This window comes from Dermacentor andersoni, chromosome 1 (genome assembly GCF_023375885.2).
Source record: "Dermacentor andersoni chromosome 1, qqDerAnde1_hic_scaffold, whole genome shotgun sequence".
In the NCBI taxonomy this organism is placed as follows: domain Eukaryota; kingdom Metazoa; phylum Arthropoda; class Arachnida; order Ixodida; family Ixodidae; genus Dermacentor; species Dermacentor andersoni.
In genome coordinates this window covers 193,190,134-193,212,873 of record NC_092814.1, presented here as the reverse complement: position 1 = coordinate 193,212,873, position 22,740 = coordinate 193,190,134, and the positions used below count along the sequence as shown (strand labels likewise).

Sequence of the window (22,740 nt, the reverse complement as noted above, 5' to 3'; positions counted from 1 at the left end):
CTTGAAGCCCTGCACGATCGGAAGAAGATACCATGGTTGCAATATAAACAGCTTTCACATGATATGACACTGCTATGCAGGAGAGATTTTGCACCTTAGATGTAAAGAGACCTCTGATGTCCTAACTGTAGCTGTGGCTTATGTGCACACATTCTATAGGGTGTGGTGTATTCTATCTGTGGTGCATGTAAGCTCTGTAATGCATGAATAAATGTCACTTGTGTATTTTGTTAGGTCATTTCTGTGCACTAGTGCCCATGCACCTCCAGCAGCATGCACAAGATGTCTCACGTAACCCACTATGGCTCTGCCCACAACCAGATTTTTAAATTTTTTTGCTTGCATGAAGCATAGTGAACACGCAAACCTTTTTCCAGTTGAAATGGTAGAAGTGGCTTTATTCTACGATATACACACATAAAAAGCAATTTTATTAAAACATAATGAAACTAGTTTGGTAATTTTATCCTAAATGCTGCATTAATGCACATAAAGCTGGCTCAGCTATACTTATTGTCCATTTCGGTTAATATTGAGACTATGTGGTGAATAGATGCATCTTCGAAACTGCTCAAAGTGTTTATTGCTGTGCCAAGTCAGCTTTTTGCATGCACCAAGATCTGTGCCAAAAGGTCACATGGCTTTTCCACTACTGCAAAGTTCAGCTCTCCCTCTTACTAAAGAAACACGGGTGAGATACGATCTGGACTGATGACAGAATTAACGCATGGAAAGGCGCCAATAACTGCAGGCTACATGGACGTCTTGTTCGTGCAGTGCGCCTTAAAACATGTAGTATAGTGGATTGTTGATAATTTGAACTCGATGGGGTCCTAAAATTCGTTCTAATTAAAGAAAGCTCATTGAATGAAGGACTCGCATGCAGTGCTGTGTTTGACAATACACGCGCATGAGCCAACACGAATGACGAGTTCTGGAAGTGTGGCTTCTTAGCAGTGCATGGCGTGCTGCTGTGAAGGGACACTTCTAGCCAAAATTTTGGTGCTGTGAAGCTGCAACTCAAGGCAAAAGTCACGTATAACCTGCACCACACCGACTTTACTGTAAAATTTAAGAAATTTTTGCTGCTCCAATATACAGTGCTTGCAACAGGAGACGAGCAGCAGCCGGCGCATGGCTGCAATGCCGTGTCGGAGGTGCTGCCGTGTGAGTTTATGCTGCTGAGAGCATGGTTGGCAGTGTGGAATTTTCAAATTAACTGTCATAAATGCTTGCGCATTTGAATTACCGGACGTTTCCACAAATTGAAATACATATAATTTTGACAGGACCACTGCATGAGTTCGAATTAAACGGGTTTGAATTAACGACATTCCACTATATTACTTGTGTCACTTTCAAACATCAGGCAAAATTCCAGAGGTTACTGCATATAATCAATATTTTATTTTATTTTTACTTTATACAAAATACCCCTAGAGGCCCTTGTAACCGAGGGTATTACATAGAGGGGTGGGGGGCACAAATACAACAACAAAAAGAACACATCTGACACTATACTAACAAGTTAGAATTTCGTTATACAGTCATAACACTATGTAACACTATACAAATTAATAACAGCTATACAACCTACAAACAAATGTATTGAAATGAACAATGAGAATCATCATGGAAGTATAAGGAATAAAAAGAGAACCTATGCACATATACATAACAGTTTACACAAGGATTACGCTGTAGCACAGGCAGACAGTAGATTTTAAAATTTCTATCATATAATGAGCAGTCTGATCATATGATATGATGAGACTGCTCTTGTCCAGCATATACAGAGCCACAGATATGGGAAACAGTAGGATCAAACAGTGTGAACATGGCAAACTGTAAAAGCTTGGGATTAAGTGAACCAATGAGATTACTGTGGTGAGCTACAAGGCTGTTTTCGAGGCAACATTCCACATGCTGCACTGAATTGTCGCATGAAGTATAGTCTGCTCTCGTCAGCGCAGCCACATGCACGGTCGCAGAATTTCAGCAATAATGACCCTGGGCTGAACCGTGGTCATATCAGTTTGGAATTGTTCCTCCCAAAACTTCAGGTTTGAGTTCAGTTCCAAGATGACATTAAAAATATGGGTTCGGTTCCAGTTTAGTATAAAATAATGGATAATTTCCTGTTTTCTCTTTAGTTACCATAGTCAGGGAGAGCCAAGAGATTGTCAGTCGCTCTTCCCTGTGTCTGCTCATACTGTATTCATAATTTAATATGCAAAAGGGCAACAAGTCGCCAGCAGCCATACGATTGTAGGTTTTCAGCTGCTAGACTTCATTAAATGGTGACCACTGCTGCAAGGTAGGCATTAGTTACCTATAGTTAGCCATGCTGTTAAAAACTAGTACAGTAGACCCATTAATAAGGCTCCTGTTAATTCGATTTGTTGGTTCCACCCCGACTGATGGTCCCAGCCAGTGCCCATGCATTTCTATGGGCGTGAACTTTCGTTATTTCGATCCTGAAATTGGCCTTTGCTGCATAATTCAAACTTGACCAGTCAGCATGCATGCGCCTGACCCCTATGGTGATCCCAATAACCACCCCCATGTGTGATTTCGGTATGTACCCAAATCTAATGTGCACCTATTTAAAATATCCTTTTGCCAGGGAAATTAAGCCGAAAACAGTGTTCGCGGCATTTGTATGCTCTGCCGCATATCATGAGTGTATTGCGGTGACGCTGACTTTTAAGAAACCGGCTGCCACTGTGTAATACGCTCGAACCTCGTTATAACAAAGATAAAGGGGGAGCCGAAATTACTTCATTACTACGTTATATGTGTTACTGCCATTTCATGTAATATATGCCCAATGGAACACACAATTGTAAGCACAGAAATAAAAAGACGGTTTTGCAGCCTGCAGAACCACTACACGGCCACGCATGCGATAAAATTTGAATAAAACAACTTCAGTGTTTTGGGCGTGTGCAACATGTGACTTAGCACCTGACGCAACAGTCTTTAGATAGCTGCCGTCTGTTTTATTGTGTTGGTCTTTCGTGTTCCAGCCGATCAGCATGTGGTATCAGCAGTATATTACATGATGTTATATTCAGTGCAGGTGCGTGTACTCGATTGGTCTTGCGGTGCACCTTTGCGTATAAGCTGTGACTGTCGCACTGTGTTGCATCCTGGGTTAATAAACACGCGTTTGTTGACAATCTGTCTGTGGTGCCTTCTCTGCATTGTATCGATGAACTTGGCTGTAGCGCCCTGTGTGCATCGCGGTGTAGAGGAGTGTTGCATCCTTTCCTGACTGCGCTTGCAGGGTAAGCCTTGCGCAAACCCGTCGCTACAGCATAGCGATGTATCTGTTAATATTTGCATGGTACTATATGGTGCGTTGGACCTACTATACACGTGCGTTGGATCCTGTGCCAAAAGTGCTTGCTGCTGTGCCAAATCAGCTTTTTGCCTACGGCAGCACCTGCACCGAAAGGGGAAATGGCTATTCCACCACTGCTGTAACCAACTCTCCTATGTAGTGTCTTTGGCCTTGGTGAATAATGTGTGTGTGCATGAATAAGTAAGACACTGGGTACTCTTGTTACAATGATCAAAGTGTAAGGACATGTTTCTACATTCAGCATGAATGGAAGCACCATGTTTAAGCTAGCCTTGAAAATAGCAACCTGTGTAGTGTTTTATCAAACATGCAACATTATGGCTTCAGGTGCAATGAAGATACCATGTTTTGCCATTTGTTTACCAGTTTAGATTTGTTGAAAACTTAATGCCTTTGGTAAAGCAAAATGATTAAAAAATCCAGCAGGTTTCTTTCTTTTGTTTTACTTAGAGCCTACATGTTTCGTTGACTTGTAAAAATTACTCATTTTTTTATGTCTGCCGTGTCTGCTAACACGCTTCATGGGCCAGTCTTTTACAGGATTCTTTCCCTCTCCCTCTAGGTGGAGTGCAAGGAACCTCACTCAATCGCCTTAAAGTTTCCTTTGAGTCGGCTCGCTTGCCCATCGGTGGAACATTTTATGAAAACATATTTAAATGCCGAGCAACCTGTGATTATAACCAAAGGGATGGACTACTGGCCTGCATTGTCAACACGACCATGGAGGTAATTAGTATGTATGCTAAAGCTGGTTTACTTGAAAACGCATCTAGGATACTGTATAAATAGCAGCACTAATTTGAGAAAATTTACAAATGACTGTTTACGTCAACAGTGATGGTTGGACCAGGTAGTAAACCGTGTGCCAGATGAAAAAAAAAAGAATGTGGTCACATTTTTTGCTACAGCTGAAGGGAAAATTTATGCAAGCGGCTACTTGTGAGTAGCTTCCTTTGCTGTTTCTTGCTCCTATTTACTACCAGTCCTTGCTACTTGCTGTACACAATTGGTTTCAGGCTGTCATTATGCCTGCTTCCTTGCAGCAACATTTCTTGGTTTTCTATAATCAACATCAATAGTGTGAGCTAAGGAGGTCTGCGCCCTGTTGGAAACTTAGGCAAAAAGTGAGAAAAGGTAGTAAGTGTATGATAGCTGCACCAGCACTGTGAAAATACAGTCCCTGCTTCCAATGATATATAATGTCCTCTATTTGTAATTGGTAAATAGTAGTCAGTCACTGATTATGAAAAGGCAATTATGTTGCGTGTCTATATTAAAGAAAATGCAGTTTGGCCAATTTTATTCAATTTTTTCAACATAACGGTGGGCACTGCGGCAGCAGCAAGGGCAACATGCCTAGAAATTATTTCTGCTTCATGATACAGGTCACGGCTGTTCTACGCGGGAATCATCTGACTCCACAACGGAATGCACGATGCCGCACGTGTCCATTGGGTTATCGTGAGGCACCCTGCATCAACAATCATCGACAGCTGCCGGGTCTCTGAAAGTGCACCGTTCATCGAGTCACACACTGAGACTGCGTGGCGATTCACAGGAGCAATGACTCATCACGTGACCCCTCCGGAGGCTACATAAGCATCGCCAGAAACCTGGATCTTCAGTGGGCACTGCAGCAGCAGCAAGGGCAACATGCCTAGGAATTCTTTCTGCTTCATGATGCAGGTCACGGCTGTTCTACTCGGGAATCATCTGACTGTCCACAACGGAACGCAAGACGCCGCACGTGTCCATTGGGTTATCGTGAGGCACCCTGCATCAACAATCATCGACAGCTGCCGGGTCTCTGAAAGTGCACCGTTCATCGAGTCACACACTGAGACTGCGTGGCGATTCATAGGAGCAACGACTCATCACGTGACCCCTCCGAAGGCTACAAAAGCATCGCCACAAACCTGGATCTTCAATGGGCACTGCGGCAGCAGCAAGGGCAACAGGCCTAGAAATTCTTTCTGCTGCATGATATGGGTTAGTAGTTACCTACCTGGATATTGTTACAGAAGCGATAATCGTTATTTGCTTCTGCTGCCCTGCCCACTGGGTGTAAAATCTTTGCTAACATGTATTTATTCACTGCCGGTTGATTTGCTTGCTTGCGGAGATGTTGAGGCGAACCCTGGTCCCGGTGATAGCAAAATGTTGGCTAAAATCTTAGAGGGCCAAGCCAAAACACATTCCTGCATTGAAAAAATGCAGACAACTCAAGATGCAATAGAAAAGAAGATTTCTGCTCTTACGGAGTGCATAGACAAAGTTGATTAACAACTAGAAACTTAACGGCGCTAACCGCCAAAGTACAAGAAGTAGAAGCAACAGTTACAGGATTAAACAAAGAGATTGTATCCCTGCTGAGCAAGGTAGATGAGCTAGAAAATAGAATCCGCCGAAACAACCTGGTTATATATGGCATAGAAGAGCCACGTGGTGAAACTGCAGATGGCCTATTAAAAAAAGTAAAAGATAAAATTTTCAAAGGCACACTACAGGTTACAGTCACGGGAATCTAAAGATGTCATTGAATCGGGCAGAAGGCCGAAAATAAATGCCGTCGTGTTATTCTAAAGTTTCTGGACTACCGAAAGAAGATAGCTGTATTAAAGAACTGTAATAAACTTAAGGGAAGTATGGTGTCGATTTCGGAAGACTTTTCCTACAGGATAAGAGAAATAAGGACAAAATTGTGGGGCACATCAGCTGATAAAAGGAAAAACGGATCCAAAGTGAAACTCTTTGATAAACTAAGCGTGGATGACGTCATGTTCGGGTGGAAAGAAACTACTGGTTCACGCTATAAGTTAAACAAAAAGGCTAATTGGCGGCAAAAACATGACGTACTGTCACTGAAAGTACTTAATGTAAACTGCAGAAGTGTCGTTAACAAGGTTACTGAGCTAGAGGCATTGTTGTTGACCCATAGCATTGATATAGCTATCCTCACTGAAACGTGGTTAAATGTGTCCATTTATGACAGTAAATTTGTGCCTGCTGGATACAGCGTACATAGAAAAGGCCGCGAGAGTTAGGGTGGTGGGGTGGCTATTCTTTTTAACAAATCCTTAGGCATCCTTAGGCATGAAAAAAATGCCTGATGTGCCTGGTGTTGAGGCTATCTTTTGCAAAGTTTATTGTGGTAACACCAGGTATGTTATAGGTGCTATTTACAGGCCTCCTGGCTCTGATGTTGGCATCCTCGAAAACCTAAGAAAGTCAGGCTTGGGGACAAAATAATCTTGTCAGGCAATTTCAATCTGCCCGAGGTGGATTGGTCAACATTCACAGCCCGAAACCAAAATGATAATCACTGTGAAATACTGATAGATATGGCCTTCGCGTTGGACTTACTGCAAGTGGTTCAAAATTACACCAGGATTCAGGGTAACTCAAAGTCCATACTTGTTTTTTGTAAGCGGTTCAATTACAGCCGAAACTTCCTGTGAGGTAATACCTGGTATCTCGGACCATTCTGCAGGATTGCTAGAATTCACTGGTGCAGCAATCAAACGTAATAACCTAACGTCTAGTTTCCCTAACTTTTCACGAGCAGATGATGTCTCTATCATTGACATGCTTTCCTTTAATTTCTATATTTTCTCATCCTATTCTGGAGATATAAACAGTCTTTGGCATCAATTCAAAATAATTGTAAAAGAATGCGTCAATAAATATGTTCCCCGGATTGTAAAGAAGTTGAAGCGCAAGAACGCCTGAATCTCTCTGGACTCATTGCGGTTACAAAGGCAACTCAAGAGACTAAAGAAAAAACAGAAATCTACAAACTCTTCCTGTACTGTGCAGAAAATAGCAGATATTACATTACAGCTAAAAACACAAGTAAGAACTGACAAACAATGGTATTTTGGAGAGTCCACACCAAATTTTATACGCACGTCCCCGAAAAATTCTGGTGGCACATACGCCTGACTTCTAGCGATTGGTGATGTCTTTGATATCGAAGGTGTACAAGTAGATGAGGCAAAAAAAAATTCAAATGCCTTCAATAAGCAATTTAAGAGCATTTTCACTGTTATAACGATGTATTGCCACACTTCGATGCAAATTTCCCACCCATACCAGATGTTCTAATTAGTGAAGCTGGAATTTTGAATATGCTCTTAAAACTCGATGTAAAGAAGTTCCCAGGGCCAGATGACATACCAAACTCATTTTTTAAGAGATGCGCTGAATGGGTCTCAAGATACTTGTGTGTTCTGTTCTCTAGATCACTATCTGAGGGGCAAGTTCCGGACGACTGGGGAATTGCCAGAGTAAAATCTATCCATAAGAATGGGAGGAAAGACTGTATAAAGAACTGTCGTCTGATTTGCTTAACCTGTACTGCATGTAAACTTTCAGAACATATTATACATAACCACATAATGCAGTTTCTTGAGAAACATAATATTTTAACAAAGTATCAACATGGATTTCGACAAGGTTATTCTATGTGTACCCAGCTAGCAGAAACTATACGTGACTTTGCACTTTCAATTATTAACAAAAAACAAACCGATGTAATTTTTATGGTCTTTAAAAAAGCGTTTGATAAAGTTTCTCGTAAGAAGTTATTGCACAAATTAGGGAAAATGCTAAATAACCACCAACTTTTAAACTGGATTGCTGCATACATTAACAATCAAAAACAGTTTGTTGTCTTTAATGGAGAAACTTCGAAAGTTGTTGGTGTGGACTCAGGCGTTCCCCAGGGGTCGGTGCTTGGACCCCTTCTTTTTCTTTTGTTTATTAATTATATTGTCTGCAACATTCCTGCTAAAATACGATTGTATGCCGATGACTGCGTGATTTACACTGAAGTGAACAGTACAGCTGACCAAATTCTCCTAAATGATACACTCAACAAAATTGTTCAGTGGTGTGATATGTAGCAAATGTGTATTAACTATGCAAAAACAGTGTTTATGAGAGTTACTCACAAAAAAAGTCCATTAACCTTTATCAATTCTATCAACAGCCGTGTTCTTCACGAAGTACCTAATTACAAATACCTGGGCCTCTGGATAACAAATAACTTAGACTGGACTAAACACATTGATTATGTCGTAAGAAATGCAAACTGTAAGTTGTTCTTTCTATGAAGAGCTTTAAAATTTACCACTCCTGATGTCCGCATGACCGCATATAAAGCGCTTATTCTCCCATAATTAGATTATGCAGCCATAATCTGGGACCCCTTTACTCCGACTAATATTAACAAGATTGAAAGCGTACAAAAAAGGGGTGTGCGATTCATATATAACAGCTTTGGACGTTCTTCTGTTTCTGCCCTTTTAAGCAGAGCCAACTTGCCACAAATAACCCAAAGAAACCGGTTATCTAAGCTAAAATTTATGTATAAAATCATAAAGGGGCACTATAAATTAGACACTTCAGACGTAATAACCTTTTCATCTGGGTATGCCACTAGACAAAGACACCTATTAACAATTGCTCAGTTTAGCACAGGTAACAACTCCTTTAAATACTCTTTCTTTCTGCGGATAATAACTGAATGGAACCAGCTTACTAACACCCAAGTTCAACAGCCTTCACTTACCTTGTTTACATCGTGTCTAACTTAGTACTTACCGTATGCCTTCTATTTTAGTTTATATTAGTTTATTTACTCTTATGTATTTATGTACTTGTTGGTTGCTTTTTTTGTGATGTTTTCAACACTTGTACCCTCCTGCCAAAATCCCCAAAGTGGGATTGCAGTATCAAAAAAAAAAAAAATCCACGTAAGATTAGTCGAGCCTGTCTGGTTGACATTTGTCACTTGACACTCTTAAAAAAGTTTTCACCCTTTGGGGCGTATCTTGTCCCACAAAAATAATCGCCGTCTGCCTTGCTTGCGTTTCCTTTCTTAAAAACTCAGCGCTCGCTACTTTCCTGTGAAGAATGCTATGCCATGCTGATGACGCGCATGCTGTTCGTGACTTGAAAGTACTGCACTCGCAGCATTAATGAGAGGAAATTCGGGCAAAACAGATGACAGTTATTGTTGTGGGACAAGATAAGCCCCAATGGGTGCAAACTTTTTTAAGAGTGTAATGAAAATAATGTATGGTAGCCTGATTTCACGTAAGACCGGCCAAGCATGTCTGGTCGACATTTGTCACTTTAATAGAATAATATATGTTGGCCTTTATCCTGCAGGAGCATTGAATCAATGTGTAGATTTTGAAAAAAAAAAAAAAAAAATACTGCTATGAAAAAAGAAATTTTGATCGCTGCTGCCAAGCACAAGTTTTGCTTCCATTGCAGATTTTTGTGATTTAGGCAGGTACTGCTCAAAAGTTGTTCCCTGTGGGGGCCCAACATGTTTTTAATTTTATAGTATGTCTGTAGCAAATAGTCCAGAAGGAATTAGTTTCTGTATACTGCATTTTAGTTTTCAAAAAAAAAAAAAAAATCAGAATTTGGCTAATGGGACAATAGTGGGTAAATTTGCATACTTCTCTCTTGCCAGCTATTAGAGCCACAACAACCAAACTTTCTTGCTACATACGTCTCCTTTCTCTGACTGGGACCTAGAATTTGTATTTCTGGGTAGCGTTTATCTTATACAAAGTCCTATTCATAACGTGCCATCAGGCAAAAAAGTAATACTCTGAAAAGCAAATAAAATTCTATCAAGGCAGATTTCAAACCCCATGGTATGTTTTACGAAAACATGTAAAAATGTGTTACAATATTTGGTTATCGTTTGATCTATATGGCGACAAACGCAACCAGCCTTTTGTATTTTTTGAGATGCCTGTGATCATTGGTAGTAAGCTCTATCCAGAGTTTAATATATCGCACATCAACTATAAGAGGATGAAGACTGTTTCTTTTCTGCAACAATGTGCATGACGGCCAAAATAATAGCGTTGAGTCACACCCTGTACATGTTGAACACTGTATAACGGGCTCTGTGCTGCCAATCACTGTGGGTTTGTCATGGAGATCTGTAAATGTGGTCAGGCTTGGACATGTTTACACGGCTGTTAGCGCAGCCAGTAATGCCATACCTTTGGATGAGAATGGATCAGCATGGTTGAAATTTAGAAGTGAACCGGTTAAAGCACATTTGCCATGTCTTTAGGGGGAGATGTCAGCGCTGCCTGCAGTGCAGTACCTTGGCTTTTACTTTGCAGAAGAAGGCATTTTCTTGCACAGCACAAAAATATAGCCAAATACACACTGTGTCTAAATGCAGCTAATTGGGCAGCTGTGTGTTCTGGTATTGTATGCAAATTCTGCTATGTCTGCAGCTTTGCTGAGCCTATATCATGTATGTGGTATGAAGTACAGTTGAGCTGAGCCCACTGAGGAGAATGTATAGCGTGCACAATTTCCAGTCAGCCAGCAAATCATGGAAGAAGCCTATGGAAGGCCCTGTTCTTATACCTACGAGGTCACCACGTAAGTTTGGTTGGTATGAACAGAATAAACTGCAGCAGTGTGATGTTGCAGCTACTCAGTGCACATGGAAAGCCTTGCTATACAGACTCAGTGGTTGGGTGCATTGGGTGTTAAAATCACGTGGGAGTACTTGCCACGATCAGCAAGACAGCTGATATGTTTGATAAACAAAAATTAGGCCACACACAAAGACAAGGAGCAAGGCAGTGACGACACCATAGCACCGAACTTACTACAACCTTTATTGGAAAAGAGTGCAATATATGCAGTGGAACTTCGTTGATACGATCCCGTTATGTATGACTTCTTGGCACCAATGTTTGCGATCGAGAACACAAAAAAATGACCCAATACAGTTACACTTACTTTATACTAGTTCATATGTTCCAGGAAAACACGAGCTTTCGGCACCAACGTGTAGTAGATTGCCAAGCTGCAATTGTATGATACGTTTTGCAGCTGCTAGATCCCGTCTAAACAATAAGAGGCGCAAGGCAGGTGGGATCGAAAACAGTAGCTGCCAGCTGCAGCAGCTTCCCCACGATACTCGCCCACCCGTCTCGTGAAAACAGTGGTGTGCACCAAGTTTCTTATTCCGGTACCAGCAAATCTCCTCCTGGGTGATCGCACACTGCATTCATAGCCATTGCCGCCAACCTTATTGCGATAAGCATCTTCACTTATCTATTCCATAGCGCGTATGCTGTAGTGCCGTTGGAAACGTACTGCATGCTTTTAATAGGCGATAACCCAAACGCACTGCTGTTCCCTGCTGTAGGCAGCAACATAGGCATTGTATTTCAGTGTTGCCGACCAGCTCGATTTCGTTTATATTTCCTGTTGCAATCTTAAAACACTAAGCAATTGGAAAATGACTATGTGTATCTTGGTCAGATTATGAGAAGCCAACAAACAAGACACCAAGGAATACATAGGGGAAATTACTTGTACTTATTAATTAAATTAAAGAAATGATAAATTAATGGCAATGAAAGTGGATGAAAAGACAAATTGCTTCAGGTGGGGAACGATCCCACGTCTTCGCATTATGCGTGCGACAGTTTCATTGCCATGCATTGCACGCGTAATGCGAAGACGGGGGATCGTTCCCCACCTGCGGTAAGTTGTTTTTTCATCCACTTTCATTGCCAGTTATTTATCATTTCTTTAATTAATTTTGTAAGTACAAGTAATTTCCCCTATGTTTTCCTTGGTGTCTTTGTTTGTTGGCTTCTCATAATATGATTAATAAATATCGGGCTCCTCGGTTAACCCCCTTTCTTTGATGTGTGTCTTGGGTCGCTTAGGCCCTACCAGCTCGACAGGCTCTTGTGCCGCAACGATACGTGCTGTATGGACACATAAAAAACTTCCCACCAAAATGTTCCACTCGAAGAAGCTGCTGACCCAGGCCGAATTCGAAACCTTGCCGAAGCCGTACAAAAGACAGTGCGTGTCTCGATGCCGCTCGAGCCCCACCAGCTCAGCTCACATCATCATCTCGTGCTGCAATGATTCGTGTGAAACTTCGCACTGCGTTAATGCTAGTTGAATCTGTCAATTTTTTAGTGACTTCTGATCGTACATTTTCTCGGTTAGTATGCTCTTTCTCGCATTTTTTTCCAAAACGCATGAATGAGGTTTTACTGTATATACACATTTGTGACAAAAATGAGCATTGCGCATGTCAAGATAAGAACTTGCTGTCAGGGTCCGTAGCTTGATCTAAGAAACTTCAGTTCTTATTAGGTAGTACAGTATAATAGTGGTTAACGTGATACAGTGTGCACCTAGTCTATGAATAATTCCTGCTTTGATTAACCCATTGAGGGTCAATGCTTTTTTGCCAAATGTGACCCCCCAGAGACGAGGTTTTTCATTGGCGATTTATAATCTTCAAACTGACCTATTTTGAGAGAAAAAATATTGCCGAAAATTTTTTTCGTGACCGTAACGTGACAAAACATATTTTCCATTGCAAAACATGCACTGTTTTTCCGTGAATACAGATGGGCTTGCATAAATACTTATAGCAAGAATAAAAAAGTAGATACACTGAAATAGATATATTCCAATCAAGCAATTGAGCAGTAGTCTGCATTGGTGGAATTGCCACTCGACTCGCAGTAGTGTAACCAGCAGGCATGCCCATAGCGTAATTGAACTGTGTATGTGAGCACAGGCAAGAAAGCTCGATGGTTGTGCATCCGTCAGAAAAACCGAATGTGTCAGAAACTTGCAGTAATCCTTCATCCCATCGCCAGAATGAAGTAACAAGTTTTTATGAGTCTCGAGAAAAGAAATGCAGGCATGGCAGCATTGTCCGTATGCAGCGGTATCATTTGTATGTACCGGCACCCGCTTGTGATCAGATATAATCACATCCTTGTGAGCAATAAACGAGTGAGCATTTAGCGGGGGCCCTTTGAGAGATTAGAAACCAGATAGACATCAGTTCTTATGAGCGCAACAAACAGAAACAGCCTACGAGACGAAACCAAAACTGACCGCCACGCTCCCTGCACGCACACGTATGAACGAGCGGTCACTGAAATGCCAGCATAAAGAAGCCATGAAATGAAAACCAATAGACTATGAAGTGAAAAAAATTCCTTCTATCCACATAGGGTGGCAGCACTTGCTGGGCAACAGAGTTAAAAAATGGGCGCATTTTTTTGAACATGCAGACAGCACCGTAAATATATGGCATCAGCCATTTGGGACTTGTTCGCGGTCCGGTATATTTATGTCTTTGACCCTCAAAGGTTAACTCACGCACTTATTTGCTCATAATTTATGCTTCATGAAAAACTGGCTGATGTGTGCAATTTGGCAGTTTTTGCAGGAGTAACTGAATTAGCTTCCCTGCAAGGATTATTACTGTGGGATTCTAGTGAAGTAGTATTTGTAAGAGCTTATAATTCTTGCTACATTAGTCCTTTTCCTTTAGATATTAACTGTCTTTACTGTTCACTTCCGCAAGACAGCTTGTTCTGTTGAAGAATCTGTTGAAGAGTTTGGATGTGTGGGCTTTCAAAGTTAATCAGGGATTGATATTAGCTGTTTTTCTTAGAGGTTTTAGCATTTTATCTATGGTCAAGTTTGTGAATGGGGAAGAGGGAGAGAGAAATTACTCTATTCTTGTCACATATTTAGAGGGTGGATTCTTTGGTCAAGGGCCTTGAAAGTTGTAGCAGTGTCATGGGCATCTATATAGGCTGTGCTATAGCCCCAATTTTAAGTGACCTGTTCTTTGTGAATCTTCACACAGCACTTTGTGAACACTTTGGTGTTAAAAGTTATTAGGTTTTTTGACAATTATATGATTTTTCTTAATTCAGGACCCCACTTACTTGAGTCTAAAGTTCCTAACCCACTGATGATGGTATGTGACTGCTTCTGCCCGTTGAAAGTGACGCATGAGTTCCCAGTTTTAGAAAGATGAAGGTTTTTTGACATCATGTTTGATTATAGTACCGTCTACATTTTCTGGTGGTATGAACCAAGAGATGCTGCCAACTAATGCAGCAACCACTATTGCTGCATTAGTTGGCGCATTCCAAGTTATTAAATATTAGTGTGGAGAACTACATGTCTGGATTTAATGAGTGAAGCCGTACAGTACCAGTCGGAACAACTCTCGGAAGCAGTGTATCCAGAGCATGTGCAAGTTTTTGTTGCAGAAACACTCCTTAGGAAATTGATAAGCCTTCAAAAATGTGCATTGAATCGGAAAATAAGTCAGCTGTTATACTCTACATTCCCACAGTGTCCTACGATCTTAAAGGAACACACAAGACACAAGTATCAGTTGCATTTTCTGCCCCCGAAAAACTGTCTTCCCTCTGCAAGTTGAGCCGACCCAAACGGTAGGGATGACCATAAACACTGCTTCATGAAGCACAAAACAGTAATTCTTGATTGCATTATAGGTGTAGTCTACCAGATTTCCTTAAATTGTGGCAAATGGCATGTGGGACAAACTGGCAGATATGTTAACGGAAGAGTCAGAGAACGCAGTGTAAAAAAGGGAAATAATTAGTGTAAGTTTTGGCTTGTTGGTATACTAGTAGTATTTCATATTGGCCGACTAGCACACAAAATATGCAAGAACAGTACAACCCAAGCGTTTCGTGTGCTCCAATGTTCGTGTGTTTTTTGTGAACTAGTTTATAAAGGAGAAAGGCAGGCTTTCTTGCAATACACTGTGGCAAGGGCACATGTCAGCCACTTTTTCGTGAAGCAGAAATCATCAGCAGAAATTAAATCAAACATGTGGATGAATGACTTGTAGCTGAAGTGATTCCCAGACTAGGCACGTGGTGTAAAACCTTCAACTACGTGGTGTGACACCTTCAACTTCTGTTAGGCTATCTGATAAAGAACTGAAGTTTCTTTGATCAAGCTTCAGATGCTGATAAGTGAATTGTTATGTTGCTAACATGTGCAATGCATTTTTGTCAAAAACGTGTATGTGCCAGGTGTGTGTTTTTCAGACTATATAGATTTTTTCATATCGCCTGTGGCAGGTAGCACAATTCGAGTCCTTGGGCTGGATTACTCGAGGAGGTGGACATTACTTACATGAGAAATTGAAATGCACAGTCAGCTAATTAGAAATCAATTTCTAACTTTTTCATTAATTACATTATGGTACATTTGCAATTTACAAATTGTAGCCTGTGAGTTCACAAGGTGTATCCACTTGGAATGAATCCCCAAAATGACACCAGTTTCAAGATATTTATTCCAAAAACGGGCGAGGAAATGCATTAGTGGTCCAGTTACTTTTGTGACTCAATGCACAAAATGACGTTTTGTTAAAAAAGAAAGTGGAACAATAGTGCACATTTACCACAAGTTCGGCGGTGCATATCTCATATGAGGAAAACAAACAGTGAAACCAGAGACAGCATAGGGCAAATTAACTGTTGTGTTCAATTGAAATTAGCTATAATAAGAAAAAAAGCAAATGAAATTGAATGTAAAGACAATTTACAGCAGGTGGAAGCCGAATTCACATCTTCCACATTACTAACACTCCCAGGGCTAATCTTGTACACATGCACAAATGCAAAAGAAAGTGGGTGGGAGGATGGTGGCCACAATAGCTTGATTGGTAGAGCACCACTTGCGTGATGCCAAAAATATGGATTTGGCTGCCACATTTGGCAAGCTCTATTTTTGTCTCTTTTAGTTTTCTTTTCCTTATTATTTCTGCATTTCTGTTAAACATCACAATTATATTCCCCTACGCTTTCCTTGGGTTTATTGTCCGCTTTCTTCATATGGTTTTTAACTAACAGAATATTAAGCCCTCGGATGCTCCTATTATTCTCGCTCATAAGCACGAGGTTATGATATCAAATCCTGGACGCAGTGGCCGCATATTGATGGGGGCGAAATGCAACAATACCCTTGTACTGTGTGTTGGGTACATGTTAAAGAACCCCAGATTGTCAAGTCCCTCACCAAGGTGTGCCTTATAATGAGATTGTGATTTATTCACATTAAACCCCAGAATTTAATTAATTCTCACTCATACCTATGGGCATAAAGTTCATTCAAGTCTCTTTTGACTGTGGAGCTTTCTTAATTTTCTTTTCATGATGCTCTCTAATATTTTCGTAACTACTGGCATGCCATTTGGTAATCTTGGATGAGCAGTAACACCAAAGACAAGCTCAGACAAAGGTTGGTGGGTATAAGAAGCATGATTTGGCTAAGGCAAGAAATGTGAGGATCTCAAAGCAGTTCTGCTATCATACCTACTAATGAAGCTTAAATTTGCCTTTTGTTTTCTCAATATTCAAGAAAAACTTAAAGCAAGAAGTGCACTTGTGCATGTGGCTTAAGCAATGTTAGAAGGTTACTTTTATTCGCTGCTCAACCAATGTTGTGACCCAACCGAGGCAGTCTTCGTGCCTGACAATGCCATTCTGCTAGATCTCATTGATGGTCACAGATGCTTCAGAACCATTTGAGATCTTTATCTGCAGAATTTTTGGATAATTGCGAAGTTAATGAAAGTAAATTCTGATGAACATTGAATTTCTGGCAAAAAGAAAAAAAAGGCTGATAATAATTGTAGAGTTGATGAATGCTGGAAATATAGAATTGTAGTTACAAAGGAGTTCATTGTAAGTGGGCTCAGCTGTGTCATACATAGTAACAAGTTTGTGATGATAATTATACAAACTACCTGGTGCTGTAGAGTGCCATAGTAGCCCTGTCTGTCCTATAGGAATATAAAGATCTGATTCTGAAGAATTTGACGCATGAGTGGGTTTGGTGTAAGTTATTGCTAGAATTTTGACTTCATACTTTCTGCTGATCCCAGCATAGTGCAGGATGTAAAAGTGATAGGTAGGGTAAAGTGCAGTGATCATAGGTTAGTGAGGGCTAGGATTCATCTCCATTTGAAGAGAGAAAGAGCAAAATTCGTCAAGAAGAAACAGGTCAACCTAGAGACAGTAAGGGTAAAAGCACACAAATTCAGGCTCGTACTTGCAAACAAATATGCAGCCTAAGAACAGAGAGACGATGATGACATAGAGCTAATGAATGAAACCGTAACTAGGCTGGCTTCAGAGGCAGCAATTGAAGTGGGAGGCAATGCACCATGGCAACCAGTAGGCAAGCTCTCCCAAGTAACAAAGGACCTAATAAAGAAATATCAAAGAATGAAAGTGTCCAACTCAAGAGATAAGATAGAAACTGATCAACAAGGCGAAAATAAGTGATATTTGAAATTATAACGTGAGAAATACTGAAGAAGCTGTAAGAAATGGACGCAGCCTGAAATCAGTGAGGAAGAAACTTGGCATAGGACAAACCAAGATGTATGCACTGAAAGATAAGCAGGTTAATATCATCAGCAATCTCGAAGATATAGTAAAAGCAGTGGAAGAATTCTATACTGATCTGTACTGTACCCAGAGGAATCAGGATACCTTAATTAGAAACAGTAATGAACAGGATACAGAAACTTCTCCTATAACTAGCGATGAGGTCAGAAGGGCCTTGCAAGACATGAAACGAGGAAGAGCGGCAGGAGAAGATGGAATAACAGTCGATTTAATCAAAGATGGAGGAGACGTAATGCTTGAAAAACTTGCGGCTCTTTATATGAAGTATCTATCGACTGCAAGGGTCGCACAAAAACTGGAAGAATGCAAACATTATACTAATCTACAAAAAGGGAGGCGTTAAAGAATTGAAAAATTATAAGCCCATTAGCTTACTCCCAGTATTATATAAAATATTTACCAAAATAATCTCAAATAGAATAAGGGCAACACTGGAATTTAGTCAACCAAGGGAACCTGCTGGCTTCAGGAAGGGATACTCTACAATGGATCACATCCATGTCATCAATCAGGTTATCGAGAAATCCACAGAGTATAATAAGCCTCTCTATATGGTTTTCATAGATTACGAAAAGGCATTTGATTCAGTAGAGACACCAACAGTCATAGTGGCATTATGTAATCAAGGAGTACGGAACGCTTGCGTAAATACCTTGCAAAATATCTACAGAGGTTGTACAGCTACCTTCATTCTCCACAAGAAAAGCAAGAAGATACCTATAAAGAAAGGGGTAAGACAGGGAGACACAATCTCTCCAATGCTATTCACTACATGCTTGGAAGAAGTATTCAAGCTAATAAACTGGGAAGGCTTCGCAGTAAAGATTGATGGCAAATATCTCAGCAACCTTCGGTTTGCAGATGACATTGTTCTATTCAGCAACACTGCAGATGAGTTACAACAAATGATTGAGGACCTTAACAGAGAGTGTAAGAGTGGGCTTGAAGATTAATATTGACATCAAGAGCAAAAATGGAGCTGTGCAGGTCATGTAATGGGCTGGTTAGATAACCATTGGACCATTAGGGTTACAGAATGGGTACTAAGAGAAGGGAAACGCAATCAAGGACGACAGAAAACTAGATGGAGCGACGAAATTAGGAAATTTGCGGTCGCTAGTTGGAATTGGTTGGCGCAGGACAAGGGTAATTGGAGATCGCAGAGAGAGGCCTTTGTCCTGCAGTGGACATAAAATAGATGGATGATGATGATGATGATGATGAACAGTAAACTATTCACTTAGTCTGCTAACTTTTTTTGTGTTAGCAAGTAATATGAGTTTTGCACTGTAGCTGTTATGCTACAGTGGCAAAACTATGGCGTGCCTCATAATCAGAAAGTGGTTTTGGCACGTAAAACCCCATAATTTAATTTTATTTTTTGTAGCTGTTGTGTCCTTCTCTGCATCCGTCTCGTGTAGGCATCCAAAGAGCCTCCACAACTAGCTCAACGATTTCAAACAGTTGCTATAGATAGCATAATTGGGGAATTAGAGTAGCCAGCTGAAATATTGCACAGATATAAGGTAAAGACTGAAGGTGTTATCAGAGATGTTGTCAGCCATGCTAAGGTAATTAGAATTAATGCAAATATAATAAGTTGACATAATTCTGTCTCAGTGCTGTGTCTCTGATCAGGCATAGCACTGAGACAGAATGTGATGCTAGCAGCTAAGTATAGAACAGCACGTAGGAGTTCAGATGTGTAGCACATGAGAGTTCAAATGTGTAGCACCAGTGAATCAGAGAGTAGGGAACAGTGCATGTGGTGTGTAAGGATGTTGTGATGTATGACTTTGCCAAAGGTTTGTTGTGCCAATGTTGCTGCAGGGATGTGGGCAACTAGATTTGTGCAAAAGGGAAAACTGGAGAACTGGAGAACTTATGCATAAATTTTGCTCATGATAGGTACAGAAAAATATGTGCAATATTTTCACCACAATAAGCAACAATGCATGAGCAGTGGGTGTTTGTAAAACAAACATTAACTGCTGAAGTAGTGTTTGAAGTGTGTTTCCTGAAAGGTTGCATGCATATGTAAGGACATCTTCCTATTCACGTTGAGCTATGATCTTGCAGAAGCTGCTTCTCTTGCCATTCTCGCTGCTTTTTGTCTTCTTGCTGATACTATGAAATGAAATTAGTGAACAATGTTGCCATTTGCATTTTTCTCCAAGCAGGCGTAATAGTACATATTCCTTGGTTGGACTGAGATATGCTTTCTAATGTATATTCTTACGCACTAATATCATTTTCTTCTATCTAAAAATGAAATCAAATTACCTACTGCTAAAGCCTAATTAAGAAGCATACAATTTCAGTGATAACAGCTATTGAATAACTCATTCAGCATTCCATTTTGAATGAAAAACAGGATTTTTTTATTGTGCTAGTTTTTAGACATTTTGGCAGCTCCGTATTAAGACAGTGTCATTGCGGCATATTTTATCTATGAAATTGCAAAATGTTTACAAAAAATCGGTAGCATGTTACACGAGTGTAACATGCTACCGATTCGGTAACATGTACCGAAGGCAAAAGCCTGCTGCACATGTGGTAATGCATTAATTATCCGATCGGAGGGGTCAGACTTCTTGCAAGACATAACGAGCAGCAGTGTGAAGTAAACGTATTGTGCTGTAGGTTGATTTCCTCAATGACACATGCGAGTGCCTAATGCACTACCTAAAGCTCATTTCGTTCTTTCTTTCTTTCTTTTTCTTTGTCTTTTCTCATTCTTTCTTTGTTAATTAATTCATTTGTTCCGTCTTTCGTTCTTACTTTTTTTTTCGTTTCTTTCATATTTAGCCATTGGATCTTTGCTTGCTTACGGAGGTCTGAGCCGTTCCTCATGTTGATGTTTCCTTTCTGTCTTTCCTTCATTCTTTTTTTCTTTCGTGTCTTCATTCATATTTATCCATTGCATCTTTGCTTGCTTACCCAGGTATGAGCCATTCCAGTATCCTTTTCAGGTATTAGCCGTTACTGATAATGATATTTTTACAGCGAAGCTGTCTATGGCTGGGATCTGGTGGATCGTGTCCGCACGTAGACCAACAATTTTTCATACATGGGCCGATGCGGAAGATAGTGCAACACCGTGCCGACCCACGGTGGAGGTGAAGCAGGCGTTAAGCACTCCTCATACGTGGGCTGATCCTGACAATAGTGCAATACTGGGCCGACCAGCGGCAGAGGTGAAGCAGGTGTTAAGCACTCCTCATACGTGGGCCGATCCTGACAGTAGTGCAATACTGGGCCGACCAGCGGCAGAGATGAAGCAGGCATTAAGCACTCCCCTTACATGGGCCGATCCTGAAGATAGTTAAATGCTGGGCCGACCCGCGGTGGAGGTGAAGCAAGCGTTAAACTCCCCATACGTGGGCCATTCCCGAAGATAATGCAATACCGGGGCCACCCATGGCGGAGGTGCAGTTTGCCATTAAGGGGGCCACATACACAGCTTCGCTGGTCATCCTTCTTCACAGAGTGGAAGAGCACTGATTTTTTTGTACCACTCGTCAACTTTTTTTAAACCACTCGACTTGACGATCATATTTTTTGAACCACTCGACTAGGCGCCGCTTTTTTCGGGCATGAACTATTGCAGCAAGCCACTTACGGCTTTCGCCTTCATGAATTGGAGTGGTGTAGTGATGATGTATAATATTGAAATACTGTCAGCTCTTTCTTTAGAGTTGCGACTGTGTCAGCCTAAGTCAGAATTCTACACTGTGATTAAAACCTGTGATTTTTGAACTTGCTTTCGAATTCCACAGGTACTAAAAGCTTTTGTACTGGTCAGAGGCTTCACTAAGCCCTTTCCTACCTGTTTTTTTTTTCTTCTCTCTTTTTTAGCATAAGGTACCTTGTGACTATTGCAGGTGGCCGCATAGTGCCTGTGGAGCTAGGGAGCAAGTACACTGATGAGGACTGGTCACAAGAGCTCATGACACTGGCATCTTTTGTCTGCACCTACATTCTGAAAGAAAAGGTAATAGCTGGAATGTTTCCCCGTGTTTACTTTTAGAATGCAGCAGTTCGTGAAAGTGCAGAGGAGTTTGTGCAGGCATGGCATTTTCTAGGAGGAGGAATAAACTTTTATTTTCGAAACAGTATCCCGGGGTAAGCCCCGGTTCTACTCTCGGTGGGAGGTCTCCTCATTCCGGGAACCCTCTGGCCTTCGCTGCCTCCTTGGCCCTGGCGACGAGGCGTCATTGTTGTTCCAGGTCCTCAGAGACGAGCTTGGCCTCCCACGTTTCTATGAGGTCTTCGCTTTCTTGTCTGGCGTTACAACAGTCTCTCGGTGAATGCAATGCGTCTTTGTCTAGATGCCATGGACATTCGAGGATCAGGTGCGCTAAGGTGTCTGATACGCCGCACATTGGGCAGTGGTATCCTTGTAGCGTTGGGTAAAGTCTATGCATGAGGATTCCGTGGATGTAAGTATTACTTTGTAGTCTTCTGAGTGTAGTGCTTTCTTCTTTGTTGAGCTTTCGGTGAGGTGGTGGGTACACCGTGCGTTCCAGCCTGTGATGTTGAAGGATTCCTGAGTAGGTGATGGGTACGGTCTCTGCCTCCGCTGACGCAGAGCGAGCGTTTTGAGAGTAGGGAGGGTTGGCCCGACAGGTGTGGCCTCGGGCCGCGGCGTGTGCCGCTTCGTTCCCCTCCAGTCCCTCGTGCCCAGGAACCCATGTCACGCAGGTGTAGGGGATGGGAGTATTGCAGTGTTTCAATATCTTCAGTGCTTCTGTCGACACGCGACCCTTAGCGTAATTTCTGACAGCTACTTCACAATCGGAGCAGATGACAGCTGCATCCATGCACGTAGTAGTTGCTAGGGCGATCGCCATCTCTTCTGCAGTCTTGGGGTTTTGTGCACGGACTGTGGCAGACGCTAGCTCTCTGCCCTGAGAGTCTACGACGCTCAGGGCGTAAGCATTTCTTTGCGGTTATTTGGCTGCATCGGTGTATCTGGCATCCGGATCTTGCCTGTGTCTTCGCCGTAGAGCATCCACTCGGGCTTGTCTTCTTTCCTTGTGGTATGTGGGGTGCATGTTGCGTGGAATTGGGGCTATG

At 41.4% G+C, this 22,740-nt stretch overlaps 1 protein-coding gene across 11 annotated transcripts in view; it reads left to right on the top strand.

Moving 5' to 3' along the window:
- Positions 1-22,740, top strand: part of LOC126547008 (lysine-specific demethylase 8-like) — a 74,936-nt gene that overhangs the window by 14,270 nt on the left and 37,926 nt on the right. For 6 of the 11 annotated variants that reach the window (XR_008609045.2, XR_008609046.2, XR_008609044.2 and 3 more), the window contains exons 4-6: positions 3,930-4,093; positions 8,358-8,461; positions 21,546-21,655. Coding sequence is in view for 5 of the 11 variants with exons in the window: in XM_055062908.2 (XP_054918883.1) it covers positions 3,930-4,093; positions 8,358-8,461; positions 21,546-21,655 (378 nt within the window). In the remaining 6 variants the exon portion in view is untranslated. Of the gene's footprint in view, positions 1-3,907; positions 4,094-5,053; positions 5,357-8,357; positions 8,462-21,519; positions 21,656-22,740 lie in introns of all 11 variants that reach the window. The other 5 variants (XR_008609048.1, XR_008609047.1, XR_008609049.1 and 2 more) reach the window with 3 other exon arrangements.